This window comes from Lutjanus erythropterus, chromosome 4, assembly GCF_056507025.1.
Source record: "Lutjanus erythropterus isolate fLutEry1 chromosome 4, fLutEry1.hap2, whole genome shotgun sequence".
Taxonomy (NCBI): domain Eukaryota; kingdom Metazoa; phylum Chordata; class Actinopteri; order Lutjaniformes; family Lutjanidae; genus Lutjanus; species Lutjanus erythropterus.
Genome location: NC_139320.1, coordinates 38,205,324 through 38,229,519, shown reverse-complemented (window position 1 = coordinate 38,229,519; position 24,196 = coordinate 38,205,324). Strand labels below are relative to the sequence as shown.

Sequence of the window (24,196 nt, the reverse complement as noted above, 5' to 3'; positions counted from 1 at the left end):
ATTAAACTAATGTAGCCTATTACTTTTTGATTACCTTTCAAACAACTTTTTAAAACGGGCAATAAAACTGAAAAGTCCTGAAAAAACAAAACAAACAAACATATATTTAAACCAGGCAGTGTGAACCTCACAACTTTATTTTATGTGACTGATTGTGGTTACTTTAACGTACCTGTAGATAGGGATGGGTAGCATTAGGATTTCATTGATACAGATACTTAAGATACTCTTTTTGATACTACTACTAATTTGGTGTAAAAAATAAAGACAAGAAAAAGTGTGAGAGGATTAGATGAATATTTCATTATGCATTATTGTATTTAGGTGCATTTTCATCAACTTTAATAAACCGAGCACACACTATAAACTTATACCCATGGCAGTATTGTCTCTCCAGGAGCTTATTGATATTTCAGTAGTGACAAGTCCTGCAGGCGAACATTTCAAACAACCCCCCCAACCCTTACCAAGAAGGGATTTCTGGCAGAAAGCCACGAAGCCTAACTTTTCCCAACAGCATCGTAGGTAGAATTTGAGTCTATATTAGCCTGGAGTAGAGACAGCTCCTTATGCCATCCCACCCTTAATGGTACTGCACTCAAATTTGTCCCAACAGGTTTGCTGACCCTTGTTGTCCGTCTATATTCCAAAAGAAGGCAATCCTGCATAATGAAAAGATGCAAAGCAACAGAATGAATGTTATTCTAGTTTTTCCAGAAACAATATAGATAATCCAGAGTGCCACATTAAGCATGGCCCGGAGGCCCGAGGCCACAAAAAACTCTTACTCTGTGGCCAATAAATAGTAATTGTAGTATTGTTTCATCACCATACTGTGAGCCTTTGCCAACACAACGTTACAGTTCCACATATATGTTGCTCCAACTGCAAACACAATTCTTGTAGAAGAACCAGAAACACAAAAGGCGGACTACGAAAAAAACGAAATGGTGCTGAAAATTTAGGAGTGAATGGATGTAAGTTGCTAGATTATGACATGTAATGTACTAATGTGCTAAGAAGTCTTGCTCGTTTTTCATCATAAACAATGTTTTCAGGAGACACCACATCACAGTTCTTAAGAAAAATGGACAAGTGTCAAGTTTATATTTGGGCCACCACCAGTCCTTAAAAATATTAGTATCCAGTATGTTATCCTTGCAACCCCTTTATAATAACCAATATTTTGTAACTGCAATTTAAGTACATATTTATTTAACTGTAATGGATTACAGTTACATTTATTTTGTAATTTAATCACATATAACTGGTTACTCCCCAACACGGGTAATGATCCAGTTCTTCTGCACAGAAACCTTACAGAACTCACTGTGCAGAAGAAAATATTTGCTTATACACACATCAGGATGAACTTGTTCACCCGCAGCACACAGTTTGGAATTGAAACATCAACACTGTCTATATACTGTGTAAAGGGACTGACTCATTCACTACATCTTGCAGCTCTTACTTCGGGGTGTTTACTGGTGTGAATCGTCTTTGCCTACACCTGCCTCTGTGCACTACAGGCCTAATGACACACAAGACTGCTGGAGCTCTGCCTCTATAGAGGAACAACTGTAGTGCTATGACTATTCTTTCACCGGTTCTTTCTCTGTTTGGAGCTTTACAGCAAGGACAGCAGAACAGCATGCAGCCTCTCCATTTAAACATTTTCTAAGAGCATGAATACAGCATCTTAGCTACTGCAGTGTCAAGGACCGAAGGTGCTGAGGGACACATCACCTTGAATTGAATTCAACTCGTGTGGGCACTGATAAAATGTAAAATTCTGAAAGAAATAACGTTGAAAAAAGACCATATATATTCTCAGGAATATCATTTATTCTGAAAGATTCTACTACTACTACTTTCTACTACCCAGATAGAAATCCCACAAAGCTCTGTCCTTGATGGAGACACAGTTGAGTCCCGTTATTAGAAAACTACCATTCATGGTGCAACGCTCAACAGCTGTGAAAAGCATTGATGACCCAAATGCTCAAGCATGTGTATAAATCAACACAATGCAGAGTGAGTGGTAGTTTTCTTAATGACCTTGAAATCTGAATTTTAAACCTTGTAACTGTGAAGCCTGTCGCACAAATCTGGCACAGGACTTTTGCATACTTTTCTCTTCTCTGTCTTCACATGTTTTTGTTAACTGTTAACAGTCACTTATACAACTTAAATAAAAGGCAAGATGCCCTGCAAAATACAATGATTTGATGTTTGACGTAAGTTCGTAAAGTAGTTTCAAAGACAAAGAGAAGTGCTGGCATTCACTCTTGCTATTGCAGCGCTTCAGTCTTTGTTCAGAGGAGATTAGAGCATTCTGAGGATAATTGCCCAGTGGTATAGTATATCCTAATTAGGTATTTTATTTTATCCAAGGTCATCCCAAACTCAATCACAGCACATATCTCCAGCCCCTAAAGACTAAAACAATCTGACAGCTTCAGTTACTGTAAATCAAAGACATTAAATAGCTTTATAAACCAGAATTACTGTCTTTCATTTACCTTTTTGGAATCTAAAATCTGTTGACTACTCTTTACAATGATTACTGTACACTAACACACAAATACAATTCATAGGCTCATAAAAACATAATCCCTTTCAATCTTATGGCCCACTAGAAATGTGTGGTGGTGTCTGTATCAGCAGTGACTCTGCCCTTTGCCTCTATTTCTCATTATTTTGCGGCGCTCGGGACGTTTTACCAAACCAAAATGTTGATACTTGACGTCCTGGGAATGAGGCACAACAATAAATGACCTTTCTGGGTCTTTTACAAAAAGCTCTGCAAACCTGATTCAGATTTACTACCAAGCATGATAATGTCACTGACCTGGCATTGATTTATAGTCAGACCTGTAAGGTGTAATAAAATCCTACTCTTCAGTGATTTTAGTTAATACAGTATGTGGCTCATTATTAATGCATTAAAAATCCCTCAGTATGGCTTCACTTGCACTAATTTACTGTACAAGCACAGTCAAAGCCAATATATCTCAGTGTAACAGTGGCAGCAACCAACAAACTATAAGATGCAAACATTTAAATGTACTTTTAGAGGCAATTTACCTGTATTAATCACTTCGTATTGCCAATGTGTGAATGGATTGTAACTGGAAATGGGGCCTTCCCCTTTCTTGATTGTCTATAAAAGCCTATGGACTGTGTACACGAGACTTACATAAATTAGCATAGGTAACGCCAATGTGTCAGAAAGTGTTCATTCATGAAAATGGCTTCAAAGAGAAAAAAGACTTTCTGCTTTCAAATATCCATAAAGGAAAATCAGTCATTTTAACAGCGTCAGCAGTGGAATTAAAAGACCTGCTAAAGCCAAGAAATGGATGTTACTGGAGAGTCGGACTGTCACTGAAATAAAGACGAAACCTCTCGATATAAAAATTACTTAAAAGGAAAAAAACGACTTGCCACAGTAAGGGGCGATCAGTGACTGCTGCGGGAGGAGAGGGTTAAGGGGAAGTTTTCATCACGGAGAAAGAGGACAGAATAAATGAGGATGTTCGTCTGGACAGTGACTTCATAAACCTGCATGTGCAGATATACAGCCAATACACCTGACAGCAGGTAATAATAGATCAGTGAATGCTTTATATGTAAATTTACAATTATATTATAATTTGAAATGTAGTCAAACAGGATAATGTCGACATAATTAAGAAGTGTAATTTATTTTTCAAACTCAAAATGTCTTCAAACTAATGAATTACACAGTCATTAGTGAAAAACTTTGGTTTGGATATTAGAAGACTGACTGCATGTGACTCTATGACAGGTCAGGGGTTCCGGGAAAGGAAAAAGAAACTTGGATGTTAGTTGTGAGATAACGTGCCAGTTCATCTGCATCTGGAGGAAAGAGATGCAGGACATGTTAACAGAATCAGATAATGTAAAGACAAGCTCAGAGACAGGCAGCGGGTTTGCCACCCTGTTTTTGCTGTTTTTACCAGGGACACCTCAACCTCGGATTAGCTGTTGGTGCAGCAAGGGAAGTTACAATATTCTCAATATTATTGTTCAACACACCTCTGGTTATGGTCTGGTAATTACAGCAGCTGTTCCATAGATGGAGAGGAAAGAAAAAGATAGATTCATTTTTTGACAGTGAGTACCTTTGGTACATTTGAAATTTTAAAAAGTTTTAATTACACCTTAACTCAGTGAAACTTGCTTCATGTACCCCTTATACCAACAGACTGTGTGTGAGAGCGAGAGAGAGAGAGAGAGGGAGGGAGAGGGAGAAATAAAAATATGAGACCCAATTAAGCCTGGCTAAAACACTGCTTTTCACACCTGATGAAATCCTGCCTGTTTTCATAAAGACCCTCATACTGCAGCGGCTCCCATTCATTTATTAAATAAGGGAACTTTTTAAACACAGGGGAGGAAAAGTAATCTGTAATGCCTAGACTGTTGCTCGATGAGCTGTGTCCTCCACACAGAGGAACTGATTTAAAAAGTGAATAACAGGAGACTTATAGGATGAGTTATTGAAACTGGATTGCATATTGTTATTTATTTGTTAGCTTGTTTAACAAGGACAATACAGATAAGGATGGTTACACCAGAGATGTAACAGTTGTAATGTATACGGGGCATCTAGCTGAGGCTAATTTGCCACCCTGGTAAGGTAAGCTGAGGATAAATCTGTGTAGCCTACATGTGAAAAAGTATGTATTTACATAACAAATATGCAGCTGTATCACGATAAATCACTGATTAGACCGGAGAGACAAAATAGTCCTAGTGTTCAATAAAATGAAACTGTAAAATGGATTCTCTAAAATAAAAGATATATGCAAATTTCAACCAAATATCAAGTACAATGGAGCCTATAATTCTGGCTCCCATAAAGTCCTCTTCAGCATAACAGAGACAGCACAAGACATTGTCGTGTAGTATTATCATAACAATGAAAATTTACATACAAATTAGGACACTATAAAGCCCACTTAACAGTTTACAGGCCACTAACTATCTAATTAAACCATCAAATTAAAGCTGAAATAATATCTCATACTCCTGCTTCCATAAGGCCTACACAGCATAATGGAAGACATAAGAAAGACAACAGGGTTTCAGCTCAACTCTGATTCATCAATTGTTTTTACTTAATCCATCCCCTCCTTCCCTCCCTCCCCTAGCATGCACCCATTTTTGTCTTTTTTTTAAAGGGTCGGGGTGGGAGAGTGGGAGGAGATTTTAGGGGAAATTGTAGGTCTACAGTGTGGACGCATACAAGTAGTATACATCATCTGAAAGCTGGGAACCTGGGGCCAAAATACTCAATAGATACGCAACTGACGCTACTTTTCCCATCTCGCCGAGCAGTGTCGGCCGCAGAGTTGAAGAGGTTAAGTTGAAGAGATACGGAGACTGGTAATCATATCTTGTCAGACATGTTATCTTCAGTTAAGGCTCCTTGTGTACAAATACTTGTCACATTTGTCTTTGATATAGACAAGGAGGCCTTCCGGAGGGCTTTCTGTACCTGAGAGTTCAATTATAGCTGTAGTGTAATCGGGTCAAACAGTCTTTACTTCGGCAGCAATCAATTCCAAATCAACGGCGTGCCAGTGGAGTAGATAAAATGATAGGATCTCTCCTGTTAATTACAGTTGAGAGTGTATTGTTTCTCTCAGTTGAAAAATTATAGTTTTAAAGAATATTTTGAACTGAATAAGTGTTTTGAATTTACTCACCGGGACTCTGCCGAGAGTGTCTGTTGTCTAGTGAACCAGGTTGAAAGATATTAACCTCTCCCTGTTTTTCAACACGTTTGCAGTTTAAAAAAAATATTAAGAAGTGATTGGATGTTCCTAAGCCATATTATTGTCTCTTTGATTTCAGTAATTGAAAAATGAAATTATTTTGATCTGTGAAAGCATAGTCTTAGAGACTAATTTGCGTGTCCAATAGGATTACAGATGATTGCTACATGCACTGTCAAGGTTAAAGCATTTTATTGGATTTTCTGAGGTTTGATTCTTGCTTGGTTGGTCTTTGGTGGTGTGTATTTTGCATTGTAATCATTAGGACTAAACAGCACAGACCTTGGGAAAATATTGGCTTAGTTTATTTTAAATGGTGAAAAACAGCATAGGATGAACTTGCTTTTTTTTCTGCTTTTGTTTTGAGATTTAAATGTCTGATGAGATGAGCCACACACACAGATCTAGAGTCAGACTCCTGATTTTAAACAGGTTTAATTCCTGAGCAGCACCTCGGGGACTTTGGGATTTGAACCGACATGTAGTGCAGGTCTTCAGAATGAAATGGCCCCTGTAAAAACCAGTTGTCCCACAAAACAATCTGGCATATGTATCAAATCATTCATCTGGATTTTTGGAAGATACATGATTTGTTTATGAGATTTTTCTGCTTAATTAATATGCAAATGTGTCCTAATCCTCATGCAATTTAATGCTATTCAGAGGAAGTGCTGAAATGTCCTCAAACTGCCTGAATCTGATAAAAATGTTCATATCTGTTTTAGCGCTTTCAAGCACCACACAGGCGAGGGGAGAGTTGGGTAAGATGAGACAGTTTTTACTTAAATTGTCCTCTAGGCAAGGTAACATTAGACAGAAGGACAATTAAAAAAAAGTTGTCTCCTATCAAATACAATGATCACAATACATCTGTGATTAATGGCCTTGAAAATAAACCTTTGAAAAACAAAGTGGTCCTGTGGCTCAATTTGCCCCACGTTAGGGGTAAGTTGTTCCAAGTCAGTCTGTTGAGCCATCTGGGGGTAAACTGACCTTCTGACATTTTATGTTAATACCTGAGCATAATTTAAAAAGTCATTTAAAGTAATTTAATCATACATGTTTCCTTTCCAAAAATGCTACATTTATTTTCTTAAAGGTAACTTAAGCAAACAAAAATCAACCAAATAAAGTTTAAAGCAACATTATATCGGGTTTAGTTTTTTTTGCAATTTGTTGCTCCTAGAGTGCAATTCACATTTACATAAATATGGACAGCTATACATGTGAATTTATTATGATAACATTATTTATATTCAAAAACTAGCTAAGACAGCCACTAATTGTAGTTCCCTCCACCAACATCCTGTTTGGTCTCTTCGCCTCTGCCATGATGTGTGTAGAAGCCGAGACCGGGTTTCCTTGCGAGGCAGCTAGATTCACAAGATCACAAGATTATGCCAGAATTCATCTTTCAAAGCTTCAAGCTATCCGTGTCTTTCTGCACCACAAGTGGTGCAGATAATCAGCATCTTACGAGGGACCATTAGCAGCTATGGGAGTGGCTTTCAGTGCGAGAACATCGAGAAGTGGCCATGGAAGCGACTCTTCTTGAAAAAACAATGACAGTTCCTGAAGTTCCTGTAACTCCGTGTTAGATGTGATAGATAGATAGTTCATCCAATCACCTGCTTTGACATTACAGTCATTACACCACCCACCACTCATTACCATCACTTTCCACTTCACCCATGTGTTTCTCACCAGGGTATGTCCTTAATTTATGGTCACATGACAAAAAATGTGCACAGTTTCCTAGAAATAGAGGTGGGTCAACTACCCCACAGTCCCCTATAACAACATTGCACACTAGGTTGAAATTTCCTGGTTTTGCTGCAGGCTTTGATGAGAAAATCATGGTATTATGTGGCTTTTGTTGGTTTAAAAACTTTTTTTTATATGTGTGTGCAGTAATATGATATTATTACCGATATTATGTCATTGGGTTCACTCTCAATCTAATGTGGAAAATTATAGGCATGGTGTTCCTCATTAACAGCAGGTAGCCACCAGGCATTTGCCTCACAGCACAAATAGTCATGGACAGTTTGATGCTAATGACCCCAGCCCTGCATTATGCTGTTCAGTCTACTGTACGTAGCTGAGGTATTTTCAGCCAAGCGTTCCAGCTGTGCTAATAATTCCAGTAATGTGTAGCTAGCAATATCCCCAGTTGCTATGCCAGTACATTACCATAGAGCTTTCATCAGTATTTTCTTTTTGTTCACATGCATTTGTACTAGTTTGAAGAAAGTATTGTATACAGAAGACATGTCTTTTAACTGCTGTATAACAGCTCCTTATGCCTGTTAAGGTGGTTCTTCATTGTGTTTCTGCTACCTATAATCATGGCAAAGTCATTTTATGTATTATCCCGTAAATTCTGCATTTAAAGGTCTGTCTCCAACCAACAGTGGAACGACTTTAAGATGTACATTAGCCTATAAAAGCCTTTTCATGGCACAAAACAATTTTCGGCCTACTTCTACCACAGGGGGTGTCTGCATTTGCCAGGGGGAAAGATTGAATTGGAAAAAAAAAAAAGAAATTTCAGTTTAATATATATTTTATATAGCATTTTAACCAGTATGTAGAAGCTCTTTAACCAAAATGATATAAAATATAATTATTATTGTTATCCATGAATTTTCAATTTACTGTTTCACAAAAAAGACCCAGAAAAAATAGTAAAGCCCATTATTATTTCTTGATTAGGATGTCAAATTATAGTTATTTACTTGCATTCCTGAACAGAAAAAATAGTTTTAGTAGTTGAATGCTAAGCTTGATTCATTTCTGACTTCTCAGTGAACCCCAGTGAGCTGGCTCAAATTTGGGTATAAAAAGGTGAATTCAGTTTGAAATTCCTCATTCCTCTGCAAAATGGTAAAACATCAAGAGCTCACTGAAAATGAAAGAGTCTGTATTAAAGCACTTCATGATGCTGGATGGTCTCTGAGACAAATAGGCAAAGACATAAAGTGTTCTCACAGTGTGGTCAAGTATGCTTTGGAGTCAACTGCTGAGACTGGTACTTACAAAATGTTCCAAGGAAGAGGCAGGAAATGAAAGTTAACTGAAGCAGATGACGAGTTCAAGTTTGAACTCTTCAGTCAGCATCGTCATGTTTATGTCTGCAGAAAAGCTGGAAAACGTTTTGATGCCAGATGCATTGCAGCCACAGTGAAACACAGTGGAGATTCCATTATGATATTGGGTTCCATTTGTGGAAATGGTGTGGACAAATTAATGAAAATCGACAATATCATGAACAAGAATGTCTACCACAACATCTTAGTGCATCATGGAATCCCTTCTGTACTGAATCTGATTGGTTCATATACCAATAAGACAATGACCCCAAGCATACTTCAAAGCTGTGCAGAGACTATTTGACCAAGAAAAAGGGATCTGGAGAACTGGAAGTGATGGACTGGCCGAGTCAAAGTCCGAATCGTATTGAACAAATTTGTGGTTTAGAAGGTTCAAAGATTGATCGCACAAAAGTTTTTATCTAATGAAAGTCTGTGGGAACAGTTAGAAACTATTTGGAACAAAAGATACTGTCGAAAAGTACATTACAACAATGTCAGCAAGAGTGTAAGCTGTTATCAAGGCCAAAGGAGGCCATACAAAATATTCAGTTTTTTGGTTATTATGTGTGAAAGAGGACTATTTAGTTGTTTCGGGTTGTTATTTGCCAAATAAATACTAATAACATTTTTAGTTTTAAACAAGTATATATGGTTGACAGACCAACATAGGCCTTGCTCGTACCAACCTGGATCAACCTGTACTAAGTGCGATGCACAGGTTGGTCTGTCTGTAGTAGACTGTGGACTGTGGAAAACAACTCTGGAGGCCAACTCAAAGCCAATTGCACAAGTTATCATCAAGTGTGGCATATACCAAGCCACTATCCAGGATGAAACAACCAAGATCCACGAATATATCAGGACGATGGCCCCCAAAGATGAAATACTAAGTGACTACTGCAGGCAGCAGAAAGCCATTAATGCAGAGGAGGAGGAGGAGCCATCATGGAGGGACAAGCCCCTACATGGCTTGTACCACCATCAGATAGAAGCAGTGGCTGATGTCAAGAAGTCCTACCAGTGGCTGGAAAAGGCTGGCTTGAAAGACAGCACAGAAGCACTAATCAAGGCAGCACAAGAGCAGGCACTTAGAACAAGATCAATAGAGACAGGGGTCTACCACACCAGACAGGACACTAGGTGCAGGCTGTGCAAAGACGCTCCGGAGACAGTCCAGCACATAGTAGGGTGTAAGATGCAGGCAGGAACAGCGTACATGGGATGCCATAACCAAGTGGCTGGCATAGTGTACAGGAACATCTGCACTAAGTATGGGCTGGAGGTCCCTCAGTCAGAATGGAAGACACCTCCTGAGGTGGTTGAGAATGACCGAGCCAAGATCCTGTGGGACTATCAGATCCAGACTGACAAACTGGTGATGGCTAACCAATCAGACATCCTGTTGATCGACAATCAATCCTAAGCAACAGCAATATCAGGAAGAAGGAACACAAGAAGCTCGAAAAATGCCAAGGGCTGAAAGAGGAGCTGGAGAAGATGTGGAGAGAGAAGACAATAGTGGTTTCAGTAGTGATTGGTTAAATGGTTGAAAGGGCTAGCTAAAATCATAAATAAATTCAAATTCAGTGGCTAATGGAAACATGGTCAAAATAGACAAAAATTGTGGGAACAGTTCAAATAGTTTGCCAAAAGTAAGACATTTACAGTTGAAATCGTTCAGCTAAAAGAAATGGGGTAAGTTGTAGTTAGCTAAAATGAATGGATTAGGGGTGGCTTTACACTTTAAACAGTTAGCTGAAAATAAAATGGTTGAACTAGTTTGCTAAAACAATGGATAGTTAGCACAAAGTAATGAAATAGTCATAATTTAGTTAGCTAATGAATAAAGACTTGGAATAGATATCTAAAGCTATTTGCTAAACAGTTAAACTATTTTGTTTTAATGGATAAATGGCTGAATTTGCTAAAATGAATAAATAGTAGCCTATAGGTTGTAATGAAAACTTGATCAAAGTTTAATTGTATGAAAACATAATAACAAACAACAACAATATAAAATATATATAAAGATATATAATTTATATAATCAACAATTCAAATAATCACATAAGAACATGACTGGTGCTATAGGAGCACTTGAGTTGATCTGACTGTATACAGACTGTAGGCTGCATAAAAGAGAAAAGATGCCCTCGAGTAGCCTATATACGGTATGTTGGATTAGATAGACCACTTGAAGCAGATAAAAAGGTGGAAGTGGGTCAATACCATCCTTTCAAGCTCTGAAAAGGCTTGAAGTGGCCAAAAGAAATGCAGAGTGCGAGTCTGAGTGTCTCAGAGTTCAGACTAATATAAATGGGAGGACTGAAACAATATTTCTCTTCCACACATATTGAGACAAGAAAGGCCCTCTCAGGCCCATCCAGCCAACTTGACATACACTATACCCTGACAAATTTATTACCATTAAGCCTCTGTGAGGCACCATGTGACTCATGATTTATTACAATCACCTGCTGTATGTCCGTGGGTTTGGTGGGATGCAAAATTGCCTGTGCGTGCATCGGCTGATAAAATGTGTAGCATGTGTCAAACAATTAAGTATTTACATGTTTTCTGTTGGGGAGAAGGCAGAGAATGATGGAGATCATTACTGTATGTAGATTTACATACGTTTATTGAGATTTGAATAAGAAGATACGCAGAGTACGGTATGTGTTTGTGCAGGTCTGTTTGATTTCTTTAGCAAACAAACAGTCTGGATGCACTAATTGGTATTTATTAAAAGTCATTAATTCAATCTAAGCAAATCATTAAATATGTTGATAAAATATTCCAGAGCATTAAGATACAGTTCTCCTTGAGATTTACCCTATGAGGAATAACGGTGCTACCAGGAACCATAAAGGGTTCTTTGGGTTGTCCCCATAGAGAACTCTTTTTGGTTCCCCATAAGAGCTTTTCTACTATAAAGGATCCACTTGGAACCCTTTCAGAGTTCTAACTAGCACCCAACACAAAGGGTTATACTTAGATCAATCTGTGAAAGATTTCACCTAGAACCTCCTGATCGCTCTGCTCTCTCTGGAGGTTCTATCTACCTTTGAAGGGTGTTGACAAAAAAACACTCAACGGGTTCTACCAAGAACCATATTATATTCTAAAGGGTTTTATCAAGAACCCACCCAGGGCGTTCTACCACAACCCTTTTTATATTCTAAGGGGTTTATCTAGAACACATGCGGGGTTTCTATTGAGGGCCTTTTTATATTTCAAGGGTTTTATCAAGAACCAACCAAGGGTTTTCAACCAAGAACGTTATTATATTCCACGGGTTTAATCTAGAACACACTGAGGGAGTTGTACCAAGAATCTTTTTATATTCCAAGGGTTCTTATCTAGAACACATTCAGGAGCGCTACTGAGAACCCTTATTATATTCATGGGTTTTATCAAGAAACCACCTAGGGGTTCAACTGAGAGCCTTTTTATATTCCAAGGGTTTTATCGAGAACCCATTCTGAGGGTTTGACAGCTTTTCAAGAGATTTATCTAGAACCCACATGGACAGTTCTACTGAGAACCCTTTTATATTATGGTGCAAAGAACCCTTGACAAACCATTGATGAAAGAGTTCTTTAAGGATTCCAACAACACTTTCTTTCAGAGGGGGTGTTTGGATGATGAGAGTTCTCAATGGGGCCCATCGTCTTAGAAAGAACCCTTTCTTCAAAAAAGGGTCCTTCAGAGCCAAATGGCTCTGGGTAGAACCTCAGCCCTTCAGGAAGAACCTGTTTGGAACCCTTATTTCTCAGAGTGTTTGCAGGAAATATAGGATTTTCTTTCTCAGAAGCATATATAAACATGATTTACAAGCTGCTCCTACATGTATGTAAGTGTGACGAGAAAGGAGGCAGGAAACCAATCGAGTGCACGTTTCATCCCTCGAAGGCATAAAGAATTGATGACCTGTGGTGATATATTTGGAATATCATTTCCTGTAATAATTTGCTATGGGGGTGAAAAAAAGAGGAGGAAATTTGCAGTAGTACTATTCTACTTTATAAATGCTGTTGTGCTAAAATAAGTTAAAAAAAAATAGGACTTTTAGAGGGATATATGGACAGGGGCAGAGGCCTGCAAACACATTTCTGCTCATGATTACAGTCCATTATTCTGCCCTCGCACGGCCCTCTCCTGCTACTGTATGTTACATATCACACACATGTGAATCTCTGTACATATTATGTGAGGTAAATTGAATTTTACATACCCCTGTCTGCTCGCTGACGTGGTCTGAGCATGAGAAAATCTACATTTCATTTCAATAAGCCTTGTTCTTGCTCAGCCATTGGGGGTCACTTACAAGGGTCTGATTCAATTATTCTTCCGTTCACAACAGGGGGAAAACATTTTCATGGTGAATGGTTTGCTTAAATAGATTACCATCTCAAATAATTCAATTTCCGTTAATTTGATTGATTTCATACCAAGGGGGGAAAGAAATCTTAATTTAAAACCATTGCATTTCTAATCAAACATTAACTGAGAAAGAAGCCTGGGCGAAAATCTTTTATTACCAGTTTCCCCACTAATTTAAATAGAAAATGCTGACGGCTGCCCTATTAAATGGCACAACCAGTATTCAGTGTGTGACTAGCTTATATATGCGAGATCTCCAAAATAAACTACTTAACTGTTTGCGGGCTGCGCGGCCATTCCTCACATGATGCACAGATTGAGCACACATAATCACACGCTACCATATGGAGACATACCGAGAATCTATGACTGGGCATTACCACAGAGGATACAGATGAAGCAGTTCAGTCATCTGATCCGTTCCCATCCATTATTCATCCCGCTCGGGGAGACAGAGACGCTGGGCTTCTCTTCTCAGAGAGACCCAGGAACCCCATCTATTCTCATGAGCAAAGGAAATGCCATGCAGCAGAGTGGAGTGAATCACCGGGGAGTGAAAACAAAAAAGTTGGGAGTGTGAGCACACAAGAACTGAAATGAATGAACAAGCGGACTGCAAATCAAATTATAAAAGTTACAAATTTGAAAAAAAAACAGGATTCCTGGGTAGTGGGGGGGGGTGGGGTTTAGATAAACTGACAGGCTGTTCTTGTAGTTTATCTTACATTTGTTTAGGGTTTTTGTTTTTATGTTCTTATCCACGAACACTGCCTTGCAAGTAACAATTATTTTCAATACTGACTGATCTGCCAATTATTTTCACAGTTGATTATCAACCATTCAGTCCCTGGGCCTTCAACAGGGGGTCCTCGACCCCTAGGGGGTCCTCAGAGTTGCTGCAGGGGGGCCACCAAATTCTAAAGTTGTTTTTTTTTGTTTTTTTGTCTGAAAATACACATGAAGATGGGTTAGAGGGAAAATAAGGGACTATTTTGCCTGTTTGCCTCATGTCACTGGTTCCAAGCGTCGGGGTCCTAACCCACACTAGGGGTCACAAAAGCTTCACTGGGGGGTCAACTTCTTCATTTTCAAGAGGTGTACAAAAATGTTTTGACGATATTGAGGATATGTCAGCATGTCATTCATATTTCTGTGAAGAAATCTAAATGAAATAGTTATTTTTAAAATTTCGATTGTTATAATATGTAACAGTTCGGCATTAAAATGTCTTAAAATGCCAGTCATATGTTATCAGTTTTGTTAAGCTGTGTACTTACATTATCTCACATGTTGCCATCAACGTTTGTGAACTACCGGCTACTTGCTTTAACTTTCGGATAAACACAGGATATGCCGGCTACATCAGAGAGTGAGAAAGTCTTCAAATGTGACTAAACATAACATGAATAAAACTTTGATATTACCTTGTTTGTGAACAAGATTTCTGCCTCATGTAAGATAGATTTTTGCTAAATTAGGCTAACTGCTGTCTGCTGTTATCTGATCCTGTTATAGCTTGTTAGCTTGGTTAGCTGTGAAGCTATCATTAGTGATTAATTAATTAATTAATTAGCTGACTCAGTTTTGTGGTGCCAGGAACCAAACCACCTTTTATTATATTCCTTGTGGTCAAACTGTCATCATGAATACTCTTTCATGGTCATGACAAGTGTTATGATAGTGTAATGACAGTCTTATGTACATCCCTTCAAATAAAGTGTTATAGAGAATTGTATGAAAACTCAGCTCTTATGCAATAAAGGAAAGAATCTGCTTAAAATCCTTCCAAATTGTTCATTTTACACAAACTTCCTGCAGTTATTACCATTCATTATTTGTTGTGCATTGAATATAATAAAAAAAATCATGAAATATGTTGCCTCAGGGGTTGTCAGGAAAAAGGTTGGAATCCCCGAACTTATGTGATGTTGCCTCCCCTTCTTTGTATAAATAGACAATAAACAAAAACAAAAATAAATAAACAATTTATATCACCAAAAGCAACAGAAAAAACAGAAATAGAAAGTGTGTAAATATAACTTATTGAGCACACAGTATCTCATGCAGGTGCACACTGATGCCCACCAATGCGACGCGGTTGAAAATAAAGCAGGCCGGCCGGTGCTGTGAGGAGAAAACACCTTGTGGAGACATTGTGTGAGTGGCAGGCAGAACTGGCAAGCTGCCACAGATAATAACATCTGAAATAAATTTGATGTGTGGAATTCAATCTGTAGTGATAGGGACGGCTGCAGCATTAGAGTGAAGCTCTAAATGCTATCTACTCATCCATGGAATGAGGACTGACACGCAGTCTCAGAGAATAGATTGTGCAATTAGCAGCCTTTGTGCTGTTTTGACACAATGAAAAAGGGAAATGAGATTCAACGTTGTCATGCACGCTCCTCTGTAGCTCTGTGTGATTCCCATAAGATATTCCAAATGTACTTCTTCAGGTGAGAATAAGTTTCGGGCGGTAGAGTTGAAGAATTACCAAATGTAATAAAGCGCAACACACACGGAGGGAGGAAGAGGAGTTCAGTTGGTCACACTTATTAATAATCTCTAGTACTTCATTTCCATTCAAGCAGTGTGATTTTAAAATGGGAAATTCTGATGTGATTTTTTTTTTCAACCAATTTTGAGGAGCATGTCACCTCTCCAGATCCAAGTGTCAGCTACAATTATAACGTGTAATACACCATTCAAAGAAAAGGGGGCGCTCTTTGAGTAGGCATTGAACAAAATGGCTTGAGGACTGGAGTTTAACCAAACTTTACTGATGATAATTTAACAGGTTTTTAAATGGTTGAGCACAAACATCAAACCATAATCATCTTGGGATGATGCCAGTTTGTCACTTTAGTGAAAGCCTGTACCATTCGACACTGATATGTATGTCTTTTTTCTTCCTGTTTTCATATCCTTGTATACCTCCATTTTTCATACCTTTTTCTGTTTATATATAATGAGAAAATATTACTTAAAAAAGTCTTAAGAAATCCAAGTTGGGGAAAGTATTGAAAAGTACTGAAACTAGTAACACCTTTCCCATTGCAGCCACAAACTGATTTATGCATTTCTTCTTGTCCGAATTCCACACAAAGTGTTCACAGCTGTCCACAATCAACTTTCACGTGAGACGTTGAGTTGGCTGCAACAGGGAAGGTGCAAAATTAAATTTGTAGCCCTTATTCATAAATGGATCAAAATGATCTAGTGGGTTTGTTTTCTTTTGAAAAAAAAAACTGAAAAGTTAACATGTCCAAGCTTATGTTCATAATTGACAGCATTTATGTTGATTAGTGCTAATTTGACATTCACAAATATTTTCAAAGTAATATAAAAATGCTATTATAAATTTTAAGTGGCTAATGTTCTACTTACTGTAACTTTGCCTGGGGAAATGTAAAGACAGGGTTGTGTCCTGGTGTCAGCCATGAAGAATAACTACACAGAAATAACTGATCTTCTCACTGATTGTCTTGTTAACTTATATAGTTCATAAACTGAGACTGTTTCATAACTGGTTAAAAACTCCTTGTGGAGCATTAGGAGCAAAAAAGTGATACCAACTTATAAGTTTGAACAACCACTTGTGCCTCATTGCACTTCTTGTATGTGAGAGAGGAGACTTTTTTTGAGCAGTACTCATTTGTCAGATTTTCTGTTGTAATTTGTTTGAGGTTCACCCCTTTATTCTTACAAATGCCTGCACTAAAAAGGCATTTTCAGTGGAATCATAGGCGATTTTCAAAACCTTCATATGATTCCTCAACACTTATTGTCTCTCATTCAGAATCAGAAACATGTTGAGGATACAAAAGTTGTTGAGTCTGTTTATCTTCCAGTTTCTGTGAGGATGACCCACAATTTAAGATAAAATGCAAGGACTACACGGGGAAGTGGCTAGAAAGGGATCCGAGCTGAATTTTTGTGAAATAATGGTCAGCACAATAGCATCAGTGGACTATTATTGGTTTATTTTCCTTATATAAATCATATTCATTCAACTTAGGATCACTTCATATTGTGCGATTCAATTCAAATAATCACTTTCTAGTCACTACAATAATTGCATAGTCTTGTGCAAAAATAGAAATAGTAGTATTGTAGTTAATAGTAACATTATTAGATGCTACAGCAGCAATGTGATTATTTTGAAGTGTGATTTTATTTGAGATAAAGTGGTTTAATATGACTTAATTTAACCGCCTCCACAAAGTGAGTAATTGTAACAACTGACATGTGTTAAATTTAATATTATACTCTTGTCCTTATAATAAAATTAAATTGATTGTATTATTAATTAGTGCATGCCTATATATTTCTTGTATCGAAGTATCAAAGGATTGTTTGTGAGTTGTGATGGAAAATCTTAAAAATGTTACAGTTGCCCCTGATCTCCCCTACTTAAGTGTTTGCAAGCTGCATCCTCACATAATGCACAGATTTATTCTCTAGCACCAAGTGTCGACTAAAATGCAATACACCATTTTAAGAAAAGAGGGCGATCTTTGAGTAGGCACTGAACAAAATGACCAAACTTTACTGATTATTCCTTTAATTAAACAGGCTTGTATGATTAACAGCACCAGCATGAAGCCAAAAAACTTTAGTGAATAGATTTTTAACTCAACATCTTACAGTTTGACTCATAAAAATCTGTTTTTCCAAAAATAATGTTAAACACAGTCCGTTTAACAAACAGCATAAGTTTTTTTGTGCTCCAGTTCAGCCAGCTGGGTGCAGATGTTGGTCTCACCCACATGAACTAACAGAGTGACACATACTCAGATATAATAAAGTACACGCACAGAGGAAGAAGAATTTCAGAGGAAGAGAAGCGATAGAGTTCAGTTGGTCACACTTATTAATAATCTCTGGTATTTCATTTCCATTCGAGCAGTGTGATTTTAAAATGGGAAATTCTGATGTGATTTTTTCAAACCAATTTCAAGGAGCATGACACCTCTCCAGCTCCAAGTGTCAGCTACAATTATAACATGTAATACACCATTCAAAGAACAGGGGGCGCTCTGTGAGTAGGCATTGAACAAAATGGCCTGAGAACCATAGTTTCACCAAACTTTACTGATTATTCCTTTAATTAACCAGTTTTTATATGGTTAAGCACCAACATAAAGCCACAAAGCCTCAGTGAACACATTTTAAACTCAGTTTGACTTACAGTGCCCCACTTCAGAGACTGAAAAAAGTTTACTGCCCCACACTGCACATTTTTTGTTGTTGACCATTAACATTGATAGGAAAAACATCTACTAATGGATGTTGCATATTTTTTTTTATCATTCCCCTGGTCATCACTGTAAAAAAAAAAAAAAAAGTTGCGAAAACTCAGAATTTAAGTCAACTGTCTTAAGTACAAAAGGAGCCATTAAGTATTGAAATAAAGTCAAAAACCTTTTGCTGACCTGTAATCTTTAATTGAGATAATTTACTTTTCTTCTTTAGATAATTTTGAATCTTTGAGTCTGAGAATGTCCCAAAAGTCTGCATTTAGTTTTGAAAAAAAGTTAATATTTAGCTGTGAACCTTACAAATTCTTGCAAATGAAAATATTAAATTATTCACTTGCCTATCTATTTCTGAAATACATTTTTTTGTTTCTAAAATTCAAGGATTCAAGCTTTTCTAAGAGGAAAAGTAAATTATCTCAACAAACGATTGTGAAAAGAGCAAAACTTAAGAGTCTGAGTTTGATTCAAAAATGAAAAACTTAGGGAGGACAGTATGACTCTTTTTTTCATTGTTACAGTTGCCCCCAACGACTTTTACAACTGCCCCCAACAAAGGAGGTAACTGTAACACTCTGACTTCTTGCATTCAATGAGCTTGTTGTAAAAATATATTAATTGTATTATTAATTAATGTGCATGTTTATGTTTCTCATATCAAAAGATGACTAATGTATTTCTAATGGGCTGTTATTAAGTAAATCTTTTAAAATAAATGTTACACTGGCCCCCAGTCTCCCCTGCAAACCGTTTGAAAGCTGCATGGACATTCCTCATATAATGCACAAATATGTCTATATATCAGCCACTATTATAAAATGCAATACACCATTTAAATAAATGGGGGTGCTCTTTGAGCATTGAACATAATCACTTGAGAACCCGAGTTTCACCAAACTTTACTGATTATTCCTTTAATTAAACAGGCTTGTATATGGTTGAGCACAAAAGTGAGTAATTTTTTAACTTAACATGTTACAGTGTGACTCCAAAAGTTTTCCTCACAAAAAAGTCATCTTTTCTTCATTTGCAGCCTTTAAAATGTCAGAAAATAGACTGTAACACACAGTTTATTTAGCAACACCACTACTGGACCAACTACTGTCTAATAAATATTTAAAAAGTAACAGTGGGCCCCGGTCTCCCCTACTTCACTGTTTGCGAGCTGCATGACCATTCCTCACATAATGCACAGCATGCAACCATGAGCATGCAACCTCTCCAGCACTGTCAGCTACAATTATAAAATGCAATACACAATTTAAAGAAAAGGGGGCGCTCTTTGAGTAGGCATTGAACAAAATGACCTCAGAACCGGAGTTTCACCAAACTTTATGATTATTCCTTTAATTAAACAGGCTTATACGCTAACACATCAGTGAATACATATTAAACTCAACATGTTACAGTCTGACGTAGAAAAAGCAACATAAATGTGTGATTTCCACATAAAATGCATCCTTTTGGCTTCTCTGCAGCCTTTAAAATGTCCTAAAACAGACTGGAACACACAGTTCATTTAACAAACAGCACTTTACACCGCTACTACTGTATAATAAACATAAACTGAATGCTCATGCATGTTTTGGCTCAGTAGTATTTGTGCTCCAGTGCAGCCAGTTGAGTATAGGTTGGTCTCACCCACATGAACTAACAGACTATAACCATAAAAGAAAATTACTATAATATTCATATAAAGTGTCTGTGGTTCTCGGTGGTGAGTTTATGGTTACCTCACCGCGCTTCATTGTATTTTACACTTCCCGTGGTATCTCTGTAATATTCCTATAGGGATTTAGTGCGTGTCTTTTGTGCGCAATTTCACACTTTTTACTCTAAATTATAAAATTCTCCTGCATGTGTCACTGTAATACACCTTTAATATATTATTTTATAGGCCTGGATGTCATTGCAACATAATGCAGCCCAATATGATAGCAGGCTCCCTGCTTTGAGCCCTCCCTCCGCCTCTCATGTGTCTACATTTTCATCCCATGGCCGTCTCTAGGTGATTTAGCGCCGCCAGTCTCAAGCAGGTGTCCAACATGGCGATCACGGGGAGCGGATCTCTCGCTATTTCTCTCTCTGTTTTCGTGATTTCAGCGGCGTTTCTTCACAAAGGTAAGTTTTTGTGCTGTCTGTGTGTGTATGTGTGTGTCTGTGCTGCAGAATTACCCCCTCGCACAGCTAAAGAGCTACAGAAGAGTACCGGCGGGGAGAAGTTGTGGTGCGTTTGCGCGCTAGATGCGCACAAGCTTCCCCGTTAAATCTCAGCATCACTTAGTGCTGCTTTGAGTGCGAAATATCTGCGGTGTTTCGGGCGAGTTATTTGCAGATTTTAGCGCTGATTGATGGGGTGTTGTCCTGAGTTTTACTGCTGCAATAGGCTGTAAAAAAGTAGTGTTAGTGCACAAGCGGAGGGAAAGTCTCAGCAGTGGCAATGCTCGTACAGTATTTAGAGCTACAGGGCAAGTTGCTCACTGAAACGTGTCTCTTTATTGTTCACACTCAAACGCGCTTGTATCCTTCAGTCAAACCGCATAAAAACCTTCAACTCATCCCACTGTCTTCAAATCTCTGCGCTTCAGGTGCGCTTTGGAGGAAAAACACGCATTGCAGCTTCAGTGTCCTCTGGCCACACAACTGCAGCCTCTGATGCCAGTGTGTGTGTGTGTTCCAGTCCGCAGTCTTCTTCACTTCTCCTCCTCCTCCTGCTTCTGCTGCCTGTCTGTCTGTCTGTCTGTCTGTCTGTCAGTGAGATGTAAATCTGTGCCATGTCGCTGCTTTACAACCTAAAATGTGCATTCATCGCAGTCAGTCCTCATACAGTCCGATCATTCCCCCGTTATTCCACCGTGGTTGCATCAGAGTTGCATGCGTCAGTGTTTTTTTTTTTTTTTCTCTCTCTCTTTTTTTTTTTTTCCTGGAAAACGTCTCCGCGCTGACAATAACTGACGCATGTGAAGCGGTTAAAATGTCAGTTTGCAGCCGCTTTAAATCCCTCCCAGCTGGTAGGATGGACGTGTTGTGGCGCTGTCAGTCCCCGCGGTTGTTGAAATGGCAAAGCAACAGTTGCGATGATGGCAGGTTTACACGTGAAAACTACTACAGCGAGTTCTCACTGGGTTAATTCCCGTTTCAGACGTTGACATTAGTGGTTACTCACTGTACAATATCTGCACCAGCCATCAACAGGTCTGCACAAAACTCATCAAAGCATCTCTCTGTGTGGTGGGAGACTGACAATACTCCCCAAAAATCAGGTTACCAATAATTTTTCAATTGATCGATTAGTTGTTTGGTCCATAAAATGTCAGAAAATGTTGACTACAACCCAAAGATATTCAGTTTGCTGTCAGGGAGGACTTAATAAGCCAGAAAAATTCACACTTGAAAAGCTAAAATCAGAGAATTTTGATTTTTTTTTCTGAAAAAAAAAAACCCCATAACAATCAATACTATTAAAAAAATATCATTTAAAAAGTTTTCACTTTCTTTATTAGTGATTGCCAAGGTGAGTGTGTGAGATTGACAACCTGCTCCCAAAATTAAGTTACTTAGGAATGCAACTAATGGGTTTATTATTAATAAATCTGTCAATTATTTTCTCAATTAATCAATTTCTGGTCCATAAATGTCAGAAAATGGTGAAACAAAGCTCAACACAACATTCTCAAATGTCTTGTTTTGTCTGCAATCCAAAGGATGGATCAGTTTAACTGCTGTCAACTATTAAGTAAATCACCAATATATTAATAATCAATGAATTGTTTTGAGTCATTTTCTAAGAAAAAAAGTCAAAATTCTCTGATTCCAGCCTCTTAAATGTCAGTACTCTGTGGTTCATCTGCTTTTCTATGACAGTTAACTGAATATTTTTGGGCTGAGGACAAAACAAGATATTTGAGGACATCAGTTTAGGCTTTGGGAAACGCAAACCGACATTTTTCACAATCTTTTCTTCTAATCGATTAATCAAGAGATGAATCAACAATGAAAATAATTGTTAGTTGCAGCCCCCAAAAATGTCGGAAAGTATTGACAAATGTTGATCAGTGCCCAAGTTGATGCTTTCAAATGTCTTGTTTTTTCCCCTCAAGTCAAAGATATTGAGTTTGTTATAGAGGAGAAAAGAAAACACAAAATATTCCCATTTAAGAAGCTGAAGTCAGAGAATTTGGACTTTTTTGTTTACAAAATTGCTCAAACTGTTTAATCGATTATGAAAGTTGTTTCTAATTTATTTAAAGGTTGACAGCTAACAACAACTAATAATAATCATCACAATCATGGTCTTAAATCAGCCATCAACCGGTCTGCAGAAACTCATCAAAGCGTGTGTGCATGTGTGTGTGTGTGTGTGTGTGTGTGTGTGCAGAGACTGACAACCTTCTCCCAAAAGGGCTGCAACTAAAGATTATTTTCCTTATTGATTAATCTGCCGATTATTTCCTCTATTAATCAATTAGTTTGCTGGTCCATTAAATGTCAGAAAATGTTAAAAATGTCGAGCCATGTTTCTCAAAGCTCAATATGACCCTCTCAAATATTTTGTTTTGTTCACAACCCAAATATGTTCAGTTTACTGTCAGAGAGAAACAAGAAAATACTCACATTTAAGAAGCTTCCCAGTGAGCATTTTTCTGTTGAGAAGATGTTTGAAAAACAACTATAGTCACTGGTGAAAAGACATTCAGAATAGGTTCAAAAGTGAAAGTTTTTTTCTCTGACAGTCTGAAGATGTTAATTGCAGGTTCTCATTTAGACAATATTTCACCCAGATTTGCACTACAGACATTTTTCATCCTCTACAGTCTGTGGATCAAAGCCGATCGTCACTTCGGACCCTAACTAAGAAACTACATCCAAATATCTCAGTTGAAAGCCAGAAAAAATAACCGCCACACTGGGTTGGACAGATGGATGATGCCATCGTCCATCACGATGCCTGACAGTCATCGTCCAGTGAGCTCTCTACCATCGTAACATCATGCCTTAGAACTGATGAATATATATTTTAGGAATGTCAGGCAGAGAGCTCAAAAAATGAAGGATGGGTTTATTATAATAACACCTTGCATCTGATTTACTTAAAGTAAAGCTGCATGAAGCCCTGCTTAATTTGTAATTAGCATCAAATATATGCAGATATAAAAAGTATAAAGCAATGTCGTCATTCATCGCTGAGTTTCACTGTGGACATCACCATATGGCAGTTTGGTAGAAATCACTCAGCCACACACACGACTCAAACCCCAGTCACCTGGATTAAAGTCTTGTGTTTAACCCACTCAGATACTGCATCTTTCTGTTCATCTAATCCTCTATGTCGCTCTTTATACTACGTCCTGGTGCATATACCATCAGAGCTGTAACAGACACACCTAAGTACATGCGTATGAGCATTAGGCTGCAGCAATAAGTGCAATTTCTTTACTTTATATTAAGAACTTGTCCCATTATGATGTCCTGGAAGCTTCTTGTTGGCTGCCGGTATAGTTCCTATTTCTGACATTTTATTTGAAACATTAAATATGTTGAAATTCTGTCTTTGTGTGGACCAGATTTCACCCAGCAGTGAAATATGACTTTGGAGAAATGTCATCACACTAATCAGTATCAGAATGATGAAACAAATGTGTGTTTTGTGACA

General features: G+C 37.9%; 1 protein-coding gene across 2 annotated transcripts in view; it reads left to right on the top strand.

The window, feature by feature from the left end:
• The first annotated feature begins 19,882 nt into the window (after positions 1-19,882).
• Positions 19,883-24,196, top strand: part of cadm1b (cell adhesion molecule 1b) — a 249,287-nt gene continuing 244,973 nt past the window's right edge. For both annotated transcript variants that reach the window (XM_084717901.1, XM_084717900.1), the window contains exon 1: positions 19,883-20,664. In XM_084717901.1, the coding sequence (XP_084574027.1) occupies positions 20,589-20,664 (76 nt within the window). In that variant the 5' untranslated portion in view covers positions 19,883-20,588. The remainder of the gene's footprint in view (positions 20,665-24,196) is intronic.